Source organism: Melanotaenia boesemani, chromosome 2, assembly GCF_017639745.1.
Source record: "Melanotaenia boesemani isolate fMelBoe1 chromosome 2, fMelBoe1.pri, whole genome shotgun sequence".
NCBI classification, from domain to species: domain Eukaryota; kingdom Metazoa; phylum Chordata; class Actinopteri; order Atheriniformes; family Melanotaeniidae; genus Melanotaenia; species Melanotaenia boesemani.
This window is the reverse complement of record NC_055683.1, coordinates 22,774,696-22,791,124: the sequence shown is the minus strand read 5'-3', so window position 1 is coordinate 22,791,124 and position 16,429 is coordinate 22,774,696. Positions and strand designations below refer to the sequence as shown.

At 38.4% G+C, this 16,429-nt stretch overlaps 1 protein-coding gene across 2 annotated transcripts in view; it reads left to right on the top strand.

The window, feature by feature from the left end:
- Positions 1-16,060, top strand: part of LOC121653340 (cytoplasmic phosphatidylinositol transfer protein 1-like) — a 59,555-nt gene extending 43,495 nt beyond the window's left edge. Inside the window, exons 3-9 of one of the 2 annotated variants that reach the window (XM_042006753.1) lie at positions 3,581-3,669; positions 5,908-5,915; positions 8,380-8,451; positions 10,883-10,987; positions 12,579-12,734; positions 13,341-13,404; positions 14,735-16,060. In XM_042006753.1, coding sequence (XP_041862687.1) covers positions 3,581-3,669; positions 5,908-5,915; positions 8,380-8,451; positions 10,883-10,987; positions 12,579-12,734; positions 13,341-13,404; positions 14,735-15,045 — 805 coding nt within the window. In that variant the 3' untranslated portion in view covers positions 15,046-16,060. The remainder of the gene's footprint in view (positions 1-3,580; positions 3,670-5,907; positions 5,916-8,379; positions 8,452-10,882; positions 10,988-12,578; positions 12,735-13,340; positions 13,405-14,734) is intronic. The other variant, XM_042006762.1, reaches the window with a different exon arrangement.
- The last annotated feature ends 369 nt before the right edge of the window (positions 16,061-16,429 follow it).

Sequence of the window (16,429 nt, the reverse complement as noted above, 5' to 3'; positions counted from 1 at the left end):
TTCTGATTGCTCCTGGGGGCTGTCTGCTTTAACGCAATTATTATAAATTGCTGAATAAACAATCATGGCAAAGAGAAGTCTTTTGAAAAATCCATCATTTACCATCATCTGCCTTAACAGAAATAAAAACATACTCTTTGTTATGTATTTCAGTTTGTTAGCTGTATGTTAGTACAGTGTATCTTGGTTTTTTTTTTCAGAAAACCAAGCTAGTTTCGTAGAATTCATCTTTGTAGACAAGTGTGATCTCTCAGATGAGCGAAAACAACAAACTTCAATTTAAATTAATCAAAATGCTGTCACAGCATTAAAGAAAAACAAAAAACAGATAAGACTTAGATCATAAAGAAAAGCAGATAATCTATGAACTCATAAAACAGAACTAAAAATAACAAAACCCATGAAGCCTTGAAAAAGCTTGACATGTTCTTACCAGATGTTAAATTCTGACATGTTTAAGTATGGCTAAAAAATGTATACACTTCAGTTTAATAATGTTAATTATATTAAATCTGTAATTATTATTGTACTTAATACTCATTTATTTGTCATAGGAGGAACAAAGGTGTCCCCTCAGAAATGTCAAATCCCACACATCCAGCTAAAGACTTTATATCCCACTAATATTTCATCTCACACTAATAATCCTCAGCATTCTAGCACAGAGCCCTAGTTATTGAACTGCTTCTAATAAAGCTCCCAGGAGAGATTTGATAAAGAAAAGATTATGTGACTTCCTATCATTGCATAGCAGTCGTTGACACTCATCTTTGAGCAACCCTTGGTGCTAACGTTTTATTATCCATGCTGGACTGTCTAATGATCTGTTTGTTCAAAACCAGACAATAAATTCTTATCAGCAAGCTGTTCATATTGTAATCATGTCAGATGAGACCTTGAAGCCGTAGTAATCACTGCAGTCATTTTGTAGACATTGACAGTGTAAGCACATAATTTAATGTCCCTTTTCATCCTTCTCTATGCATGTTTTCAGCTTTGACTGTTTGACCCTTTATGAAAATTGATAAGCATGAAATTGGGTGTTTGATTTTCTGTTAAGTAGACTACAATTGAATTAGCTTCGGTGTGTAGCCTCCTCACTCTTTGTAGGAATTTCCTCAGAATTTGACCTGTTATCACCCACAAAAGCTTTTTTTTTCTGTGAAGCATCACTGCAAAAGAAGATTTGAGCCTTTGGAAGAAATATGAAGAGTTGGACTCTTATCAAGCAGACCGATGAGGGGAATCTAGCTGAGAGAAAACTCAGGCTATTAAGATTGAAATATAGACAAAAAGAAAGATGAGCCTGGGGAGAATTTTAATGCTGACAGATAAGAGAGGCTTGGGTTTATCAGACAAATATTATTGTGCTCTATACTGGGTATATTGTATGAAATACTTTAGTGTTTTGGGTGGTTTTAAAGAAGTTTTCATGCATTTTTGATTGGTCCTTCAATAGATAACAGTAAATTATTTAGTTTGTGAACAATTATGGGCTGCAGGCATCTCATCCCCTGTTTAGGCTCAACAGGAGTACAAATCCATCAAAGTAATTTCCTTTAAAATGATAGATTTCCTTCCAGAGTTAGAAAGTAGTCTTGGCTGGCTACGTTTTAGCTGATATGATTTATATGTTTTGTGACACATAAAGTGAAAAATGTTCACATGGATGACAGCTCAGTCCAGAACAATATGATACAGTAAATCATACCTTAATGTGTCAAAGTCAAACCACTGAGTTGTTTCCAGGACTTTAATGTACCAAGTTGACGTTTTTGATGAGTTTTTGATGACAGACTCAATATTTATCAGTATGGAGGGTTTGTGTTGCTTCCATTTAGACAGGTCACCAGGCTAAAGTTTTCTTTTCTTTTTTCTTTTCTTTTCTTTTCTTTTCTTTTTATAGGTTTGTGATTTTTGAGCTGTGCTTTCGGATCGCCTTAATGCTTGGATATTCCTCCTCTGTCAAGCCTTTGCAGACTTGGAGTCCTAAAAGTTTTGAAGCTTTGGATTATGTGCTATTTTTTAACCCTTTGGTTCCTAACCCAATAAATACCAGACAGAAAATTCTTTTTCTGTTTATTTGACCCTTTAACAAAACGTTTTAAAAAATAACCAAAAATATTATGCATACATGTATGTATGGTATATACACAAAGTAATGTGTAGTGTAACAGCTATCTACCAGGGGCATTATTTTATTTCTCTGCAGTTAAAATGCAGCACACTTACACTTTGATAAATCATTTATATCTTAAAAGTTTAAGCTGAAGAAAAGCATTTTGATTTCATATACAGTCATTTTCTTTCCTGACTGTAGTTTCACAATATTTTTACAGAATATCCTCCCCTATATCTAATGTTGGCTAAATGAAAGTCAGAGTGCATAGTGGTAACAATTAAGTTCTGTAACAGACCGCTGGTTTCTCTTATTCCCAAAAGACTAAAAGAGAGCTGCAAAACCAAGAGGTGACGTTTTGTGGTGAGAAGGCAAGCCAGTGTGCATTTGGGAAATGAACTGTCACTTACAAACTCAGAGAAAAAGAAGACATAGTGTGCTTGGTTGGGCTTGTCGCTGTGTGCGGGGGCAGAGTGAGATGAGGTCAGTGTACGTGATGGATAATTTGAGCAGTCGCTATCGGACGCCAAGCCTGCCTCTCTCCACCCACAAACCACCTGTTACCGTGTTATAGCCGCAGTCTGTGGATGTGTGTGTGTGGCTTTTAAATAAGACAGTGTGAGGACATGTGACCATTCTGCTGAGTTTGGATACTCCCCTGGCTGTTTGACAGGCCATTGGAGAGGGACTAGGAACCGTCTGTCCCATGTCCCTGTAGTCTTTAAAGACATGGGCAACCTGTCATTTCTAGACACAGAATAAGAAAAGAGGATGATCTGATACTTAAAGAGAATAACCTGCAAATAAAACCTGGCACAGCTCAACTGATGGATGTATCCATTTCCTGTGCAGGATTATTTGCTGTACATGATAGGCTGATATCCAGACAAAAGAAATTCAGACTAAATGTGATTTGGGCTGAACTGTTTCCGATGAGACTGAATAATTGGCTGTCAGTACCGTCTTTTCTGCTAATATCAAATGCCAATCAGGAGATGTTTTTAGAAAGTTAACCTCCTCTATCTACCTGTGATTTAATGTATTTCTCAAATCCATGACCCCCTAATTGTCCTGCAGCTGACCATTTAGAATCCATTTGTGCTGATCCACGGCTAGTTTTGCTAATTTTCTTTTTGATTTGCCTTCCCTCCCCCCCTGTATTTGTCACAGAGCAAGCTCTAGTGAAACTCCCTTGCAGCTTGCAGAGCATAATCAGTGTAATCAGCTTTCCCGGGGGCCATCATGACTGCATTGTCCAGCCTCCATTATGGCTCCATACAGCTGGATGTTTTTCACTGAAAGTTCTGCCTGTCAGGGCAAAGGGAAAAAGGTTGTGAAGCTTCAAGAGAAGACCAATATAACTCTGCAGCACACCGTTTATTTGCCTCATCAGTCCTCCCTTTTTTCCTTCTTCCTTTTCAGTTTTATTAACCTATCTGCCTCTCTTTGTATGTGTTTCAGCAAGCTGCCCAGTTGGGCCAGAGCTGTGGTCCCCAAAATTTTCTATGTCACAGAAAAGGCGTGGAACTATTACCCGTACACTATCACAGGTAATTTTTTCATTGTATATCCTTGTCTTCTTTATAAGTGAGCAATCATGCAAGAGTATAGGTTTACATGTATATATTTTTTCAACCAGTTTTTATCTCCAGTGCTTTGGTGAAGAAAATAACTGCTTCCAAATAAAGGAAAGTGTTTCTCATTGTGAAGATTGTTACTTCTGTAATAACAACAAATTTACTGCAGATCCCAACAAACATGACCCTGTTCACCTGCTAACAGCAGGTATATGGGATCACTAAGAGGGCAAAACAATGTGGAACCAACTGTCCGTGCAACGAAAATGGAGTAGGGATAGATAGTGAAGTCTCAAATGCTCTCTCTGTGGGTTCAGATTGTTATTTGTGATTAGAGTTATTGAAAAAGGGCTCAAACTTTTTCAATACAGGCCATTCTTAAATGAGTATGGAGTGAACCAACCTGGAGAATAATAATGAAAAAGTTCTGGCTTTGTTTACTTGCAATCAGGGCTTTGGAGGCAGCCTTATTTCAGGATTTGGGGCATGTACCACAGTGTGCACCAAGCAATGTACATGCATTTCTGACTTTTTACCTGTAGATTTCAACAGAAATCAAAAATCGAAAAAGGAATGGAAAATTCTATTACAACCACTAAAGGCAAGCAAATTAAATGGTCACCACTCATGGTGGTTCAACAAACAAACTAATCTGCTCTCCATGGTGCTGAAACAACAGCTCCAGTCATGAGTTAGTCACTTAAACAGAATGGATCACCTGTGTCTTATTTTAGAAACATGTTTGTATCATCATCAAAATCCTAAAATACACCAAAGTTGAACAGGATTGAGGTCAATCCTGTTTATTATTCTACCTCAAGTCACAGTGGCCTGGGCTGCAAAACAGTTATTATTACACTTTTCCACAAACTGGTTGCCACACATGAGCATTAAGAGTGGCTGTGTCAGTCCAGTAATTACAGTAAAGTGTCACTATGCATGCATGGTCACAAATAGCCTCAAAGCAAAATCATCTCAAATAGTAAAGAAATATTTTTAGGTTTGATGTAGTAAAATAATAAACATACAACTGACAGCTTAATGCTACTCCTTTAATTGGAAACCTTATGGAAAACAAAATAGAGCATAACCTGAAAGTGGACTATTTTTCAGATGACTGGGTGGTTTCAGGAGATCTCATCTGCAATTTAGGGGACCCGAGGTCTCCTTAGCTCCCAAGTGCTTTAAACTGTTGGTACCAGACATCCTGTGGGCGTGACATGACAAATAATTATGTTTAATCAGTTTCCCTTTGAAGTACCTGTATGTTAAATGCTATTGGAAAGCTAAGATTCCTGAGATTTAAATGATGGGTACCATTCCAGGCTACAATCATTGCTGTAGATTAAGCATTCAACTCTCATTTCAGACTAGTCACAAATGGAGTTAATCTTTGAAGTCATACTATAGTCCTGGAACAAAAACAGTCCTGTTACATCAGCGATGGTTCAGTTAAAGAAGCTCAGTAAAATAGTTGGTCCATCACCAGTCTAATCCATGAAAACACATTTTAGGCAAAAATTGAAGGATTTAAAGGGATTATAGCATGTTTGTAACTTATCAACGAGAGACCTTTGCATGTGTTGTATAAAATGTGACAATATCTGTTATTAGCCACATTTAAAGCCTTATTATATGTCACACTGCATTTTACAATGTTACTCTTCACTTTTTGAGAATCCACCTCAGACTACATGCTACTACTACTACAAGATTTAGTCAATATTTGTGAAAATGTCATAAATAAATTAGTTTAATATGATATTTTTGAAGAGTATGATTTGAAACTTTAGCAGTTTTCTGAAAAAGTTTAAAAAGTCCCCACAATACAGCAGCCTGCAAATATCACAAAGCCTCGCCATTCTGTTTACCTTTCAAGAACAAAAAACAGAGAATTAGCTGAGCAGGAATAAGCCACTCTTCTGTCTGTTTGTCTGTCCAAAGTGTCTAAATCATTGGAAACATGCACATAAAGTTTCAGTGTCACAAAGACTTATAGAAAATGGAAATGTCACTGCAAAAATCCTTGTCGTGTGCTTTTACTGAGGCTATAGTGCTTTTTGCTGAGGTTTAATGGTCCTTTCCAATTTTTTCTTCCCTGTGTTTTCATACTGTTTCATTTTTTTTTTCCCTTACTCTTGTCTTTCCCCTTCCCCCTCACTTCCCATTCCTCCTCTTGATACTGACGGTCTCTGCTGACAATCTGATCAGAGTACACGGTGAGTAGTTTTTAGTGTCTGCATGCATACATACACATTAATAAAAAAAAAACCTTTGATCCAACAGCTGGCATGCATGGCTTGCATTGTTGAGGTCAAAGTTGGCATTGCAGAAATTTATGCATTTTAGGATTGTGTATTGCATACTTCTTTATTTGCCATTATTTGTGCAGTAAATCATCAGAGCCAGACTTTGTCACATCCAATATTTGTGGGAATGACAATGTTATGCATTTACCCCAGTGTGTCTCATAACCCTCCACATGTCTACTGTTTCAATTGATGTTTCCTACCTGGTAGCAGCTTTTAAAATAGTCTACTATAAACCTGTTTAATTGATGAAGAAATTATGAATATTTTAGCCCCTGAAATCAACACAGGGTTTCACATTTTAATGCCTAAACCCTTCATCCCATTTGAATGGCAACACCCTCAAGTTAAAGCTGAGAGCCACTTTATGCCCATATCTATTGCGTAATTATTGAAAGACCCAGCTGGGATACGGACACATGCAATAGTGCATTGAAAAAAATAAGTGACTTCTTTCTGAAACATTAGTTCTTTTTTAAATTTATGTTTATTTCTTTCATTACACAGATATTGCAATATATCACAAACTGCTGTATTTCTGTTTTTGACATTAGTGCCACATTGCAAAACTATAAAATCTTTAGGCTGTCAGAGCATCAGTTAGAGAGTTGTGCACATGTATGTGACTTTGTGTTTATTATTCTGACCTTCTTTCATCAACCCGTGCTCACAGCACATAAAGTCTAATCAAAGCAGAAACAGCATTTTAGAATCTCCATGCTGTGACATTTACAACCACTGCTCGCTAAGATGAATTAATTTAACATAAAAAGTATGTGAAGCAGTGATTAAATCTTCTCTATTGTAGAATTACTTAATGTATTTATCTTCATTGTGGTTTCCTGCTGTGCATCACTGGAGATAATGAGTAGAGCAAGAATTTAAAGCAAAACAGAAAAATATTGGAAACCCAGGTCAAAAAGAATATTGATGTCACCTTAAAAGACCACCTTTAAGGCTGAATTATTCATCAGTCAGTCTTTGCTCCTTCATCCTGTAAGTTCTTAGAGATTGTGTGGCTTCCTCAGAGTAGTGTGAATATGTGCATCTCTCAGTGAGCTGTAAAAATGTCGTGCCAGCCCCCACAGGAAGGTGCTCAGGATATTTGAACTCCTCTCCCCATCCATGTGGGATAAGACCCACTCACCCGGTAAATGAAGCTCATATTGTGCACTTGCATCTGAAATCAGATTGTTTCACCAACAACCGCATCACACATGATTACAGATCTAAGCAGGGATGTGTATGGGCTTCACCTGCTGGCTCAGATGAGATGCAACACCTGCTTCAGTGTTGCTCACCATGCTGCACCAGTCCACTTGTCAATATAAACTAATCAGGGAAATTTCCTCATCAAAGATGTTCACAACCCCGCAGCTCTCAGCTGTATGACTGGATATTTGACTGCTGCCAAAAAAAAAAACATTGATTTACTCTGGGAGTAGTGACCTATAAGCTGCCTGCACACACACACACACACACACACACACACACACACACACACACACTGCCCACTGTATGTCGTAAGCAACACAGAAACATCAATGTAGCAGAAAAAAAGCAGACGGCTGATCTTTTCCTAAAGTTAGTACAGCTACTTTGAGAAACTATTTCACTTTTCAAATATTTTTCGAGAGCCCATTGAAAGCCTGAGGTCCACTTAAAAAGTTAAATGAGTATTTATAGAGTGTGTTGATGGTGCGTATGTAGTCATGCAGCCTCCTGGGACTTATTTATCTTGGGAATGTTCTGTTATAGTTTGCCTGAGGTGGCTGATGTTGATGCATAAGATGAAGATAATGATAGGTTGTGGCAATGACAATGGCTCTACAATTAAAAATAGGTAGTCTTGTTATAATTTTCACTTGGCAGTATTAGTGGTCTAATGAGTAATTGTTTGGAACACAACCTACTTGATAGATTGGGAACGCACAATACACACTCAAAGTCACACAACAACTTGATCAAAATCTCACTCTTTCCTGTGCTGCATAAGGGATCTTACACACCTCGCATTTACTTTAACAGCTTATGTAATCAGTACTTCACTCTTTTGTTGTATGATTGGAAGTGTCTTACCATTTTATTGTGTTTAAGCGCTGATGTACAGAATTCAACGTGTCCTAAGGCTATAAATTCTATCTTTAAGTCTGAGCATGAAGAAATTATGCATGTGTGATGATATAAATCTATAAAGCAGGAAACTAACCGGTGCTGCTTATTTGCTTTGCATGATATAATTCAGTAATAGAGATGTGCAATTAGTCTCACGTGTCAGTCTGATGTTGTTCAAACAACATTAAGACAGGCAATCATGGCAAAATCGTAATAGTGCACATTGATTTCTCACTGTTCAGTCTTTTTCCCCCTCCAGTGCTCCTTTCTGCCCAAGTTTTCCATCCACATAGAGTCTAAATATGAGGACAACAAAGGCAGCAATGATAATGTGAGTAAGCACAAAGACACAAGGTGTTACTTAAGGGGGGGGTCTCAGCTTGGTTTTTCAGGTTAAGCATTTTTCTCATTTCTTGTGCACATGCAATTCCTCTATTTATCTGTTCTATCACTTCATTTTTTTCATATGCTTTATCAATCTCCATGCTTCAGAGCCTCCATATTAAAACTAATAAATTCTCTTTGTGACAGGGTTATTGCATCATTGTGACTGAAGACTATAAAGAGATTCATTCTGCAATGTTCACATTCCTGCAGACTTTTTACACACAGCATTATTGAATTTGTCTGTATTATTCTTTTTCAAATAAATTTGACCTCACTGGCATCTCATACAAGCAAAATAGGTTTAACCTTGCAGCAAAAATACTGTTTTTCAATTCCACAGAGCTTAAGAATTATAGTTTCTTAAAGGTGTATTTAATCAATAGGTTGAAGAACAAGGATCCATCCACTTGTTTGTAGAAGTGTATCTGAGTACAAAGATGGTTTTTAAGGATCTGAGTACATCTGAGTACAAACACGTAAGATTTCTAAGGCTCTCAGAAGACAAATATCCACAGGGTGGTGAAGAGTGCAACATAACTCAGAACAGAACTCCTCTCACATGGTAGTTGATATTAATGTTCATGAGTCCACCATCTCTCAAAACATTGCATTGCAGCTTAAGACGCTTATCCCATATGTTAAACATAGTATCATGGTTTGAGCGTGGATGAATTTATTCTAAATCACACCACTAAAAATAAAGAATAATGTTGGGATATCTGTCTGCAAACTGAATCTTAACAGAGAGTGGGTCATAAAGTACCACAGTGACCCAAAGCATGCCATTATAGCAAATAGTTGAAGAAGAATAAAATTAAATGCTTTAATCCAAGAGAGATGTTGTACAAGTCGAGTAGTTCAGGTGAGAAATCTTGCTAATATTCCTGAGCTGTTGTCTGAAGAGGAAAGGACTAAAACTTCTCCAAACTGGTGTTGGTTAGCACTGTCGCCTCAGAGCAACAAGGTTCCTGGTTTAAACTTCAGCTGTGGCCTTTCTCTTTGGAGTTTGCATGCTCTCCATATCTGTCAATGCCCCCTTCCACCATCTAAAACCATCCATGTGAGGTTAATTGGAAATTTTAAATTCACCCTAGGACCGAGCATGAGTGGTTGTTTGTCTCATTTGTGTTTGTGACCCCGTGAAAGACTGGTGACCTGTCCCTGAAGGCAACTGGGATAGGCGCCAGCATTCCCATGACCCTAAATTGGATTAAGCGGGTATTGAAAAGATAGATGGGCACTTTTTGTCTACTGTTATGCCCTGTGTGAAAAATTCATGAGGTCATATTTATGCAAAAGATGCTATGATTCACAAATCTATCCAAATCCATGTGATGTTTCTTTTAAAGTTTTTTTTAATTCCAGTAGAGTTTTTCAGGAAAGTTTGGGATATTTTTCAGAGCTTAGTTAAATTATTATAATAAAAAAAAAAGAAGTGAAACTGTTGCCGCAGCCTCAGTGTTGTAACTATATTATCAACAGCTATAACAAACATTTCCTTTCCGTTAATATTAACAACTGGCTATTACATTAACACATTTAATATTACACAAAAATTTGAAAGGAAAAACTTTACATGAAAAATTAAATATTGACTATCACATGTGAAAGCAGTCCTTTCATTGCAGTAAAAAGCTACTTGCTTGCTCGCCACCTTGTCCTCAGAGCCACTCAACACTTTGAATTGGCAGAATGGACACAAAAATTGTGCAATATTGCTTACATCCATAATTAGCTGAAAACAAAAGGCTACAGCGCCACTTGGTGGTAGGCCAGAGGAACTACAGCTGCATTATGACGCTCTCACAGATGGTCTTAACTTCACTTTTGTAAGTGATTGTAACAAATGGGGGTGTAAAAACATTCAATAAAGGGTTTGCTTCCTATTCTCTCATGTCACCACCTCACTGCCTCCACCATTTATCCAATCACCACTGTTCTTTCTCTTCTGGTTCTCTTCTCTTTTTACTAACATCTCCATTCATCTACCTGCTTTTTCTCCCTTTTGCTTCAGCTGTATAAGAGCTTCAAGTGTGTAGAAGGTTTACTGAAGAGTCACTGTCACAGGAGTAAAATAGTTTTCAAACTGATTTCCTCTTGTGTGAGTCAGGCAGGAAACTTAACACAAGGTGCAAATGATAGCTTGTTTAGAGTATTGTCTGGGAGAAAAATTCAGAAAGACAGACACTTCTGTACTTTTATGTCCAGTAGGAAATTATCTGAATGCTCTATGAACCTCAGATATGAACGTGCTTTATAGTTATGTTTCAGTGACACGGGACAGTCACAGCACATCATCCCACAGCATCTGTTAACATTTAACAAGCCGTATTGACTGACTGTCCTCTCACACCTAATTGTTCCCGGCTCCTTAGATCTTTGGCACTGAGCCCAGAGAGGAAGAAACAGAGGTGTGTGTTGTGGACATTGCCTACGATGAGATCCCTGAACGCCACTACAAGGAGTCAGAGGTGAGTGAAGTGAGATCAGTGAATGAAAGAAGGAGCACATGCAGACATAGAAAGAAACTGTGAATGAAAGTATGTTGACAAATTAGAAAGGCAGACCATGGATAGCATGTGAGCAGTGGTGTGTTATCCATAATGAGCAACAGCATCCGGTTTCTGACCACCAGCTGGCCATCTGTCCCCTCCGAGTGATGGAAGGAAGGGATGTGTGTGTCGATGTACGGAGGGAGGCAATGGACATTAAGTGAGGGGATTTGACATTTGTATGCATGTGTGTTGGCCCATCTATCAGGGTGTGATGGTCATAAGGAGGAGAGCTATTTATAATCAGGAGGAGTCATGACAGCACTGCAGTGGTGTTTTATTATCGACACCCTCACACACAGACGTACACACCTCCCACTGAGCTTTATGGGCCACCGCTTTTACACACTCAGAGCTAAGAATAGCACAGAGATGCTGTCCAGAGCTAAAGATAGATATCAGATGGCAAATGTTAATATCAATGTATTTAATTAGGTTGGCTGAAACACAAATAAGTTTTATGACAACAGGATGTCAAAAGTATTGCTAATTCAGTTGTTATATCAGAGTTTTTTGGGTCATTATGGAAAGGTTTTATGCTGAGCTCACCAACCCTCTTTTCATCATTAAAAGAGAAATTACAAAGAAAAAGAAAACTGGTAGAATATGTCATCCCTTATTTGGTTAATTGGAAACATGTATGTAACTTCATTACAGTAGAATAGAGCATTTTAGAGAGCCTGAGTATTCACAGCAAAAAACCAACACTCGGCCGATTGTCTTCAGTGGAAAATTAAAACTCTACTACACCAAGAGGAAGACTTTTCTAATCAAGATCCAGAAACCTTCTACAGGCCCAGTTTAATTTAAGATAAACTGAGACAAAGTGGAAAAACTGTTCTTGAGTCTGAAGGATCAAAATGTGAAATTCTTTTTGAAAGAGTTGGATGCCACATCTACCAGGCCTATGAGGACAAGGACAGGTCATCAAAACACTATTCAAAATCCTGCATCAGTAATATTATCAGGGACGCATCAGTGTGCATGGCATAGGTAACGCGTGCATCCGTGAAAAAAGAATGAATGTTGAGCAGTATATACAGGTTTTGGTGTAATATACACTGCTGTAAAGGTGGCACGTTTTATGCAGAGACTAATTCAACAGGCCTCTTCCACCTCCACCACAACTGCATTCCCGCAGGGATGCAGAGAGTTGTATCACCCCAAGAAAACATTCTGTCACAGCCAGATACATGACCCTAAGAAAAATGAGCACCGCAGCATAATTAGTCCTTAGGGACCAGTGATTAATGCATGTAAAGTTTGAGGTGAGGGACTCCATCTGTGCAGCTTGGCTGTTTTTTGCATGAGTCTCATAATGAATGCAGGTGTTTCTGTCCTGTAGGCAGGGAAGGATAGATCAATGGGAGTGTGAGAGAAAGATAAATGCCAGGAAACAACAGAGCCCACTAATTAGGTCTGGGTTGCAAATCTTATGAGAAATAAGTCTTTTTCTTCTTCTTCTTTTTTAAAGAGAGAAGCATGATCTTTCTGAACTTGATGTCTTATGTCCTTGCAGGACCTTCGGTATTTTAAGTCGAAGAAGACTAACCGAGGGAACCTTCAGGAAGGATGGATTAACAACCATGACCCCATCATGTGCTCTTACAAACTAGTCACTGTCAAGTTTGAAGTCTGGGGTCTGCAAACACGTGTGGAACAGTTTGTACACAAGGTCAGAAAAGAAAAGTTGTCTTCTGATTTTCTCTCTCTCGCCCTCTCTCTCTCTCTCTCTCTCTGCACCAATGCTGAAATTCACTCTTGGCTTTGTCCAACTTTTTGACCTGCATAGATTGCTGTCAGTGCCAGAGGCATCCAATTTCCTGTACTGACAACATGTGATGCAAAGCCATGAACCACATCATCTCTTCCATTATCACCTTCTACAGTATCTGTCCTATTTACATCTCACAGTGAGCTCAGGCTGCAGCATTTAAACTTCATATCTACTATTTCCCCAGTACCCATTTCACCCAGTTCCCTGCAGCATCTGTCCCTGGGTCAAACTGTCTCCTGTTCCCTCCTAAAGCTCACTTTAGGAGGGAACACACACACAAACACACACACAGTCACTACTCATAAAGTTACACTTGGACTGACTCATATTAATCACAGGAGTGAATGGAAACATTAAGAAAGTCAAACTGTTTTTAAACTCTTTCTCGTTCACTGGCAGAGTTTAGGCAGTATCATTCGCATCTTCTCACCTTGAATTTCCTCCTTCAACCCCCTTCTTGTGTGACTTCATTCCTTTCGTCCCTACTTTTCTAATTGTCTTCAGGTGATTCGAGATGTCCTGCTTCTAGGACACAGGCAGGCCTTTGCTTGGGTGGATGAATGGATTGGTAAGTATATTACAGATGGCAATACTAAATGTGAAAAAGTTTAGTACAGATTCACTCCAGGACTCCTGAAACTTCAATTTGATCAAGTCAGAGATGCATGTAACTTTTTTTTACAGTTTTTCTGGTAATCTGATTACTTTACATAACAATAACTGACTGAGTGACAAGGTCTGTTTAGTTTCCTGAATGATGGAGTGATTACTATGTTTATCATAATACAGTGATAATAAAGGGTGACTGTCAAATTAAATTATAACTCTAGACCAGAATGCAAATGTTTGGGTACCCCAAGTCATAATTTGTATGATGATGAATAACAGGTTTTCTTTTTTTTTTTTCTTTAAAAAGTACCTGACCTGCAAAATGTACATCTTAAATATGTAAGATGTCTTTAATGTTTTTAAGTTTTAATATATTTAAATTGTTTCATTATGTCAGTGTTTCAGTTGTGAAAAATGGAAAAGTACCAAGTATCATAGGTTGTAACTCTAAATGCAGCCAGCAATTCTATCTTTTTATTTATTCATTGATTTAGTTTTTTTTTGTTTTTTTTTTTATCAAATCTTCCTGCGAAAAACTTCCTTTTACTCTAAGTTCTTGGCCTGTCTGCATGCACAGTGAGCATTTTTAGATTGAAGGACTGAGGGCCATATAAGATCTTTAGCTTAAACTTGTTGACATAAAACATAGTGGATATAAAAGTGTTTTGATTATTCTCCAACTGAAGAAACCATATTTCAATAATCACCAGTGTTTGCATTCAGTGCACAATTGTATTGAAATGAATTCATCCTCTACTATTAAAATATTCTGTGTCAAGGTGCATGATCTGATATTTGAAAGGGACTTTGTTCTATAAAGTTTAACTCTAAACCCAGTTAGTTACTACCCCCTAAAAACCACCAAAAAGATACAGCATTTTTTTTTCTTTCTGATGACTCTTGTGTGACATTCACACTTTGTCTTGCAGCACACAGTAGTATTCCACCTCTCCTGAGAGTTTTCTGCCAAAAAATTTTTTTTTGCACTTCAGTAGATTTATTGATTAGGTTTTCCAGCTATATTGGAGCAAATCTCAAGTTTTCTTGGGCTTGCTCAAGTTTAATTCCACTACTGCTGTGAAGTATCTTTTCCTACTTACAGTTTTCACAGTGCTGCACAGCTGCTTAGAGGAGTCCATGGCTGCTGATTGCTAGGATGGGCATGGTGTCAAATAGGACGTTTCATTTTCAGAGCCAACACTTTCTAAGACAAGTTGATAAAAACTGAGATTTGCTCAAGGTCTTGTTTACAAAACAGCCCCAACATTGTTCTACTTCCATCCCATCAGATATGACCATGGAGGAGGTGAGGGAATACGAACGTGCCACACAGGAAGCCACCAACCTGAAGATTGGCACCTTCCCCCCTGCCATTTCTATCTCAGAGACCCCACTACCATCCAGCGCCCGCAGTGGACCCAACAGTGCTCCTTCCACTCCCCTTTCCACCGAAGCCCCAGACTTCCTGTCAGTCCCCAAGGAGCGTCCCAGGAAGAAGTCTGCTCCCGAGACTCTGACCCTGCCGGATCCCGGTCGCAGAGATTCAATCTTCAAACTGCCCAGCTTTTTCTCCTGGAACTCCAGCTCGCAGCCAGAATGAGTGGGACTTCCATTCCTTGTATACACCCTCAACCTGTGGATTAGTCGAGGAAGCCTGCCCAGCACTTCCCAAAATTCCCCCTCACAACCAACTGTAGTGAAGAAGACTTTTCACTCTCTTGGTCATTCCTGCCCCTCAGTGGAATCACCAAGTTACAGCAAAGCCAGCAGCTCTCAGACTGTCTTCACAGGTACAGACAGGCAGCCTCATCTCCACAGCAAGAAGTCCTGCAAGGTGTGAAGGTCAAGGCCATTCCTGTGAGAGTCTAACAAAAAACAGCTGCAGGCTCCTCATTCATCTCTTCATTTAGAAAAAAAAGCTTACATTCTGCATCAGTCAGTATGGAGACCAATAAGCCCAACTGAGCGTAGCGTACATTCCTGAAATCTTTTATCCCACAGAGCATCAGCTTGTTTCCATCCAAGCTCAGGGTGTCTAAGATTCAGTTACTAGATATAAATTTTACACATACAGAATTTTTGTTTTTCTTCTTTATCTTTAAACATCTGGTTATCTGTCTTTATTAACTGAAGCTTGTGGTTTAATGGTTGTATTGGCCACTGTGTCAGTTGAGTATCATAGTTTTCAGTCAGGTGTACAGTGATGAAATATTCTTATATATACAGTATGAAAATCATTGAATTGATAAAATGTAAGTACTTTCAAATCAATGTCATACGTCCAGTAATGAAGCTGTGATGGAATTTGTTGTGTGCAGTAGGTAATGGTTGAAATGCTTTTTTTTGTTTGCTCATAGTGACCTTTGTCAGCCACAAAGTCCTCATGTTGACAGCATGACTTTGACGCTGAGCCCAGTTTGAAATATTTACTAACTTAATGTTTTCTTTGTTATCCCATCCTTATACTTGATGTGTTCACCCTAAGGTTTTACAGAGTGGTCATGTGGTGTTGTTTTGCTGCTATATTCATTTTAGTTTTGTTTATTTTCAGACATATTTGCAATGGGTTTTTCATTCTTTTAATGAGATTATATTAAATACTGGTGCATCCATAACAGTGTGAGAAGCCTTTAATAATTTAATTTATCTGAATTAAACATAATCTACAGTCAACAATCCTGTAGCCTTGGAATATCAAACCCCAGTCCTCAAGGGCCGTTGTCCTGCAGGTTTTAGATTGGGGATCCTCAATACTGATCCACTAGGGCCGTTGTCCTGCAGGTTTCAGAGGTTTCCCTGTTTTACCACACTTGATTCAGACTCAGACTTGTGCAGAGCTGGACATCAAGCAAGTCTTCAGACTGGCAAAAATCAGACAGTGTGTAATGTCTCCATTGGAACTAATTCTGTTTATTTCTGCCAAGCTGATTTTGTGTCCCTTTTTATAATATTACTAGTCAGAGAGTGAACTGCAATCAAATATC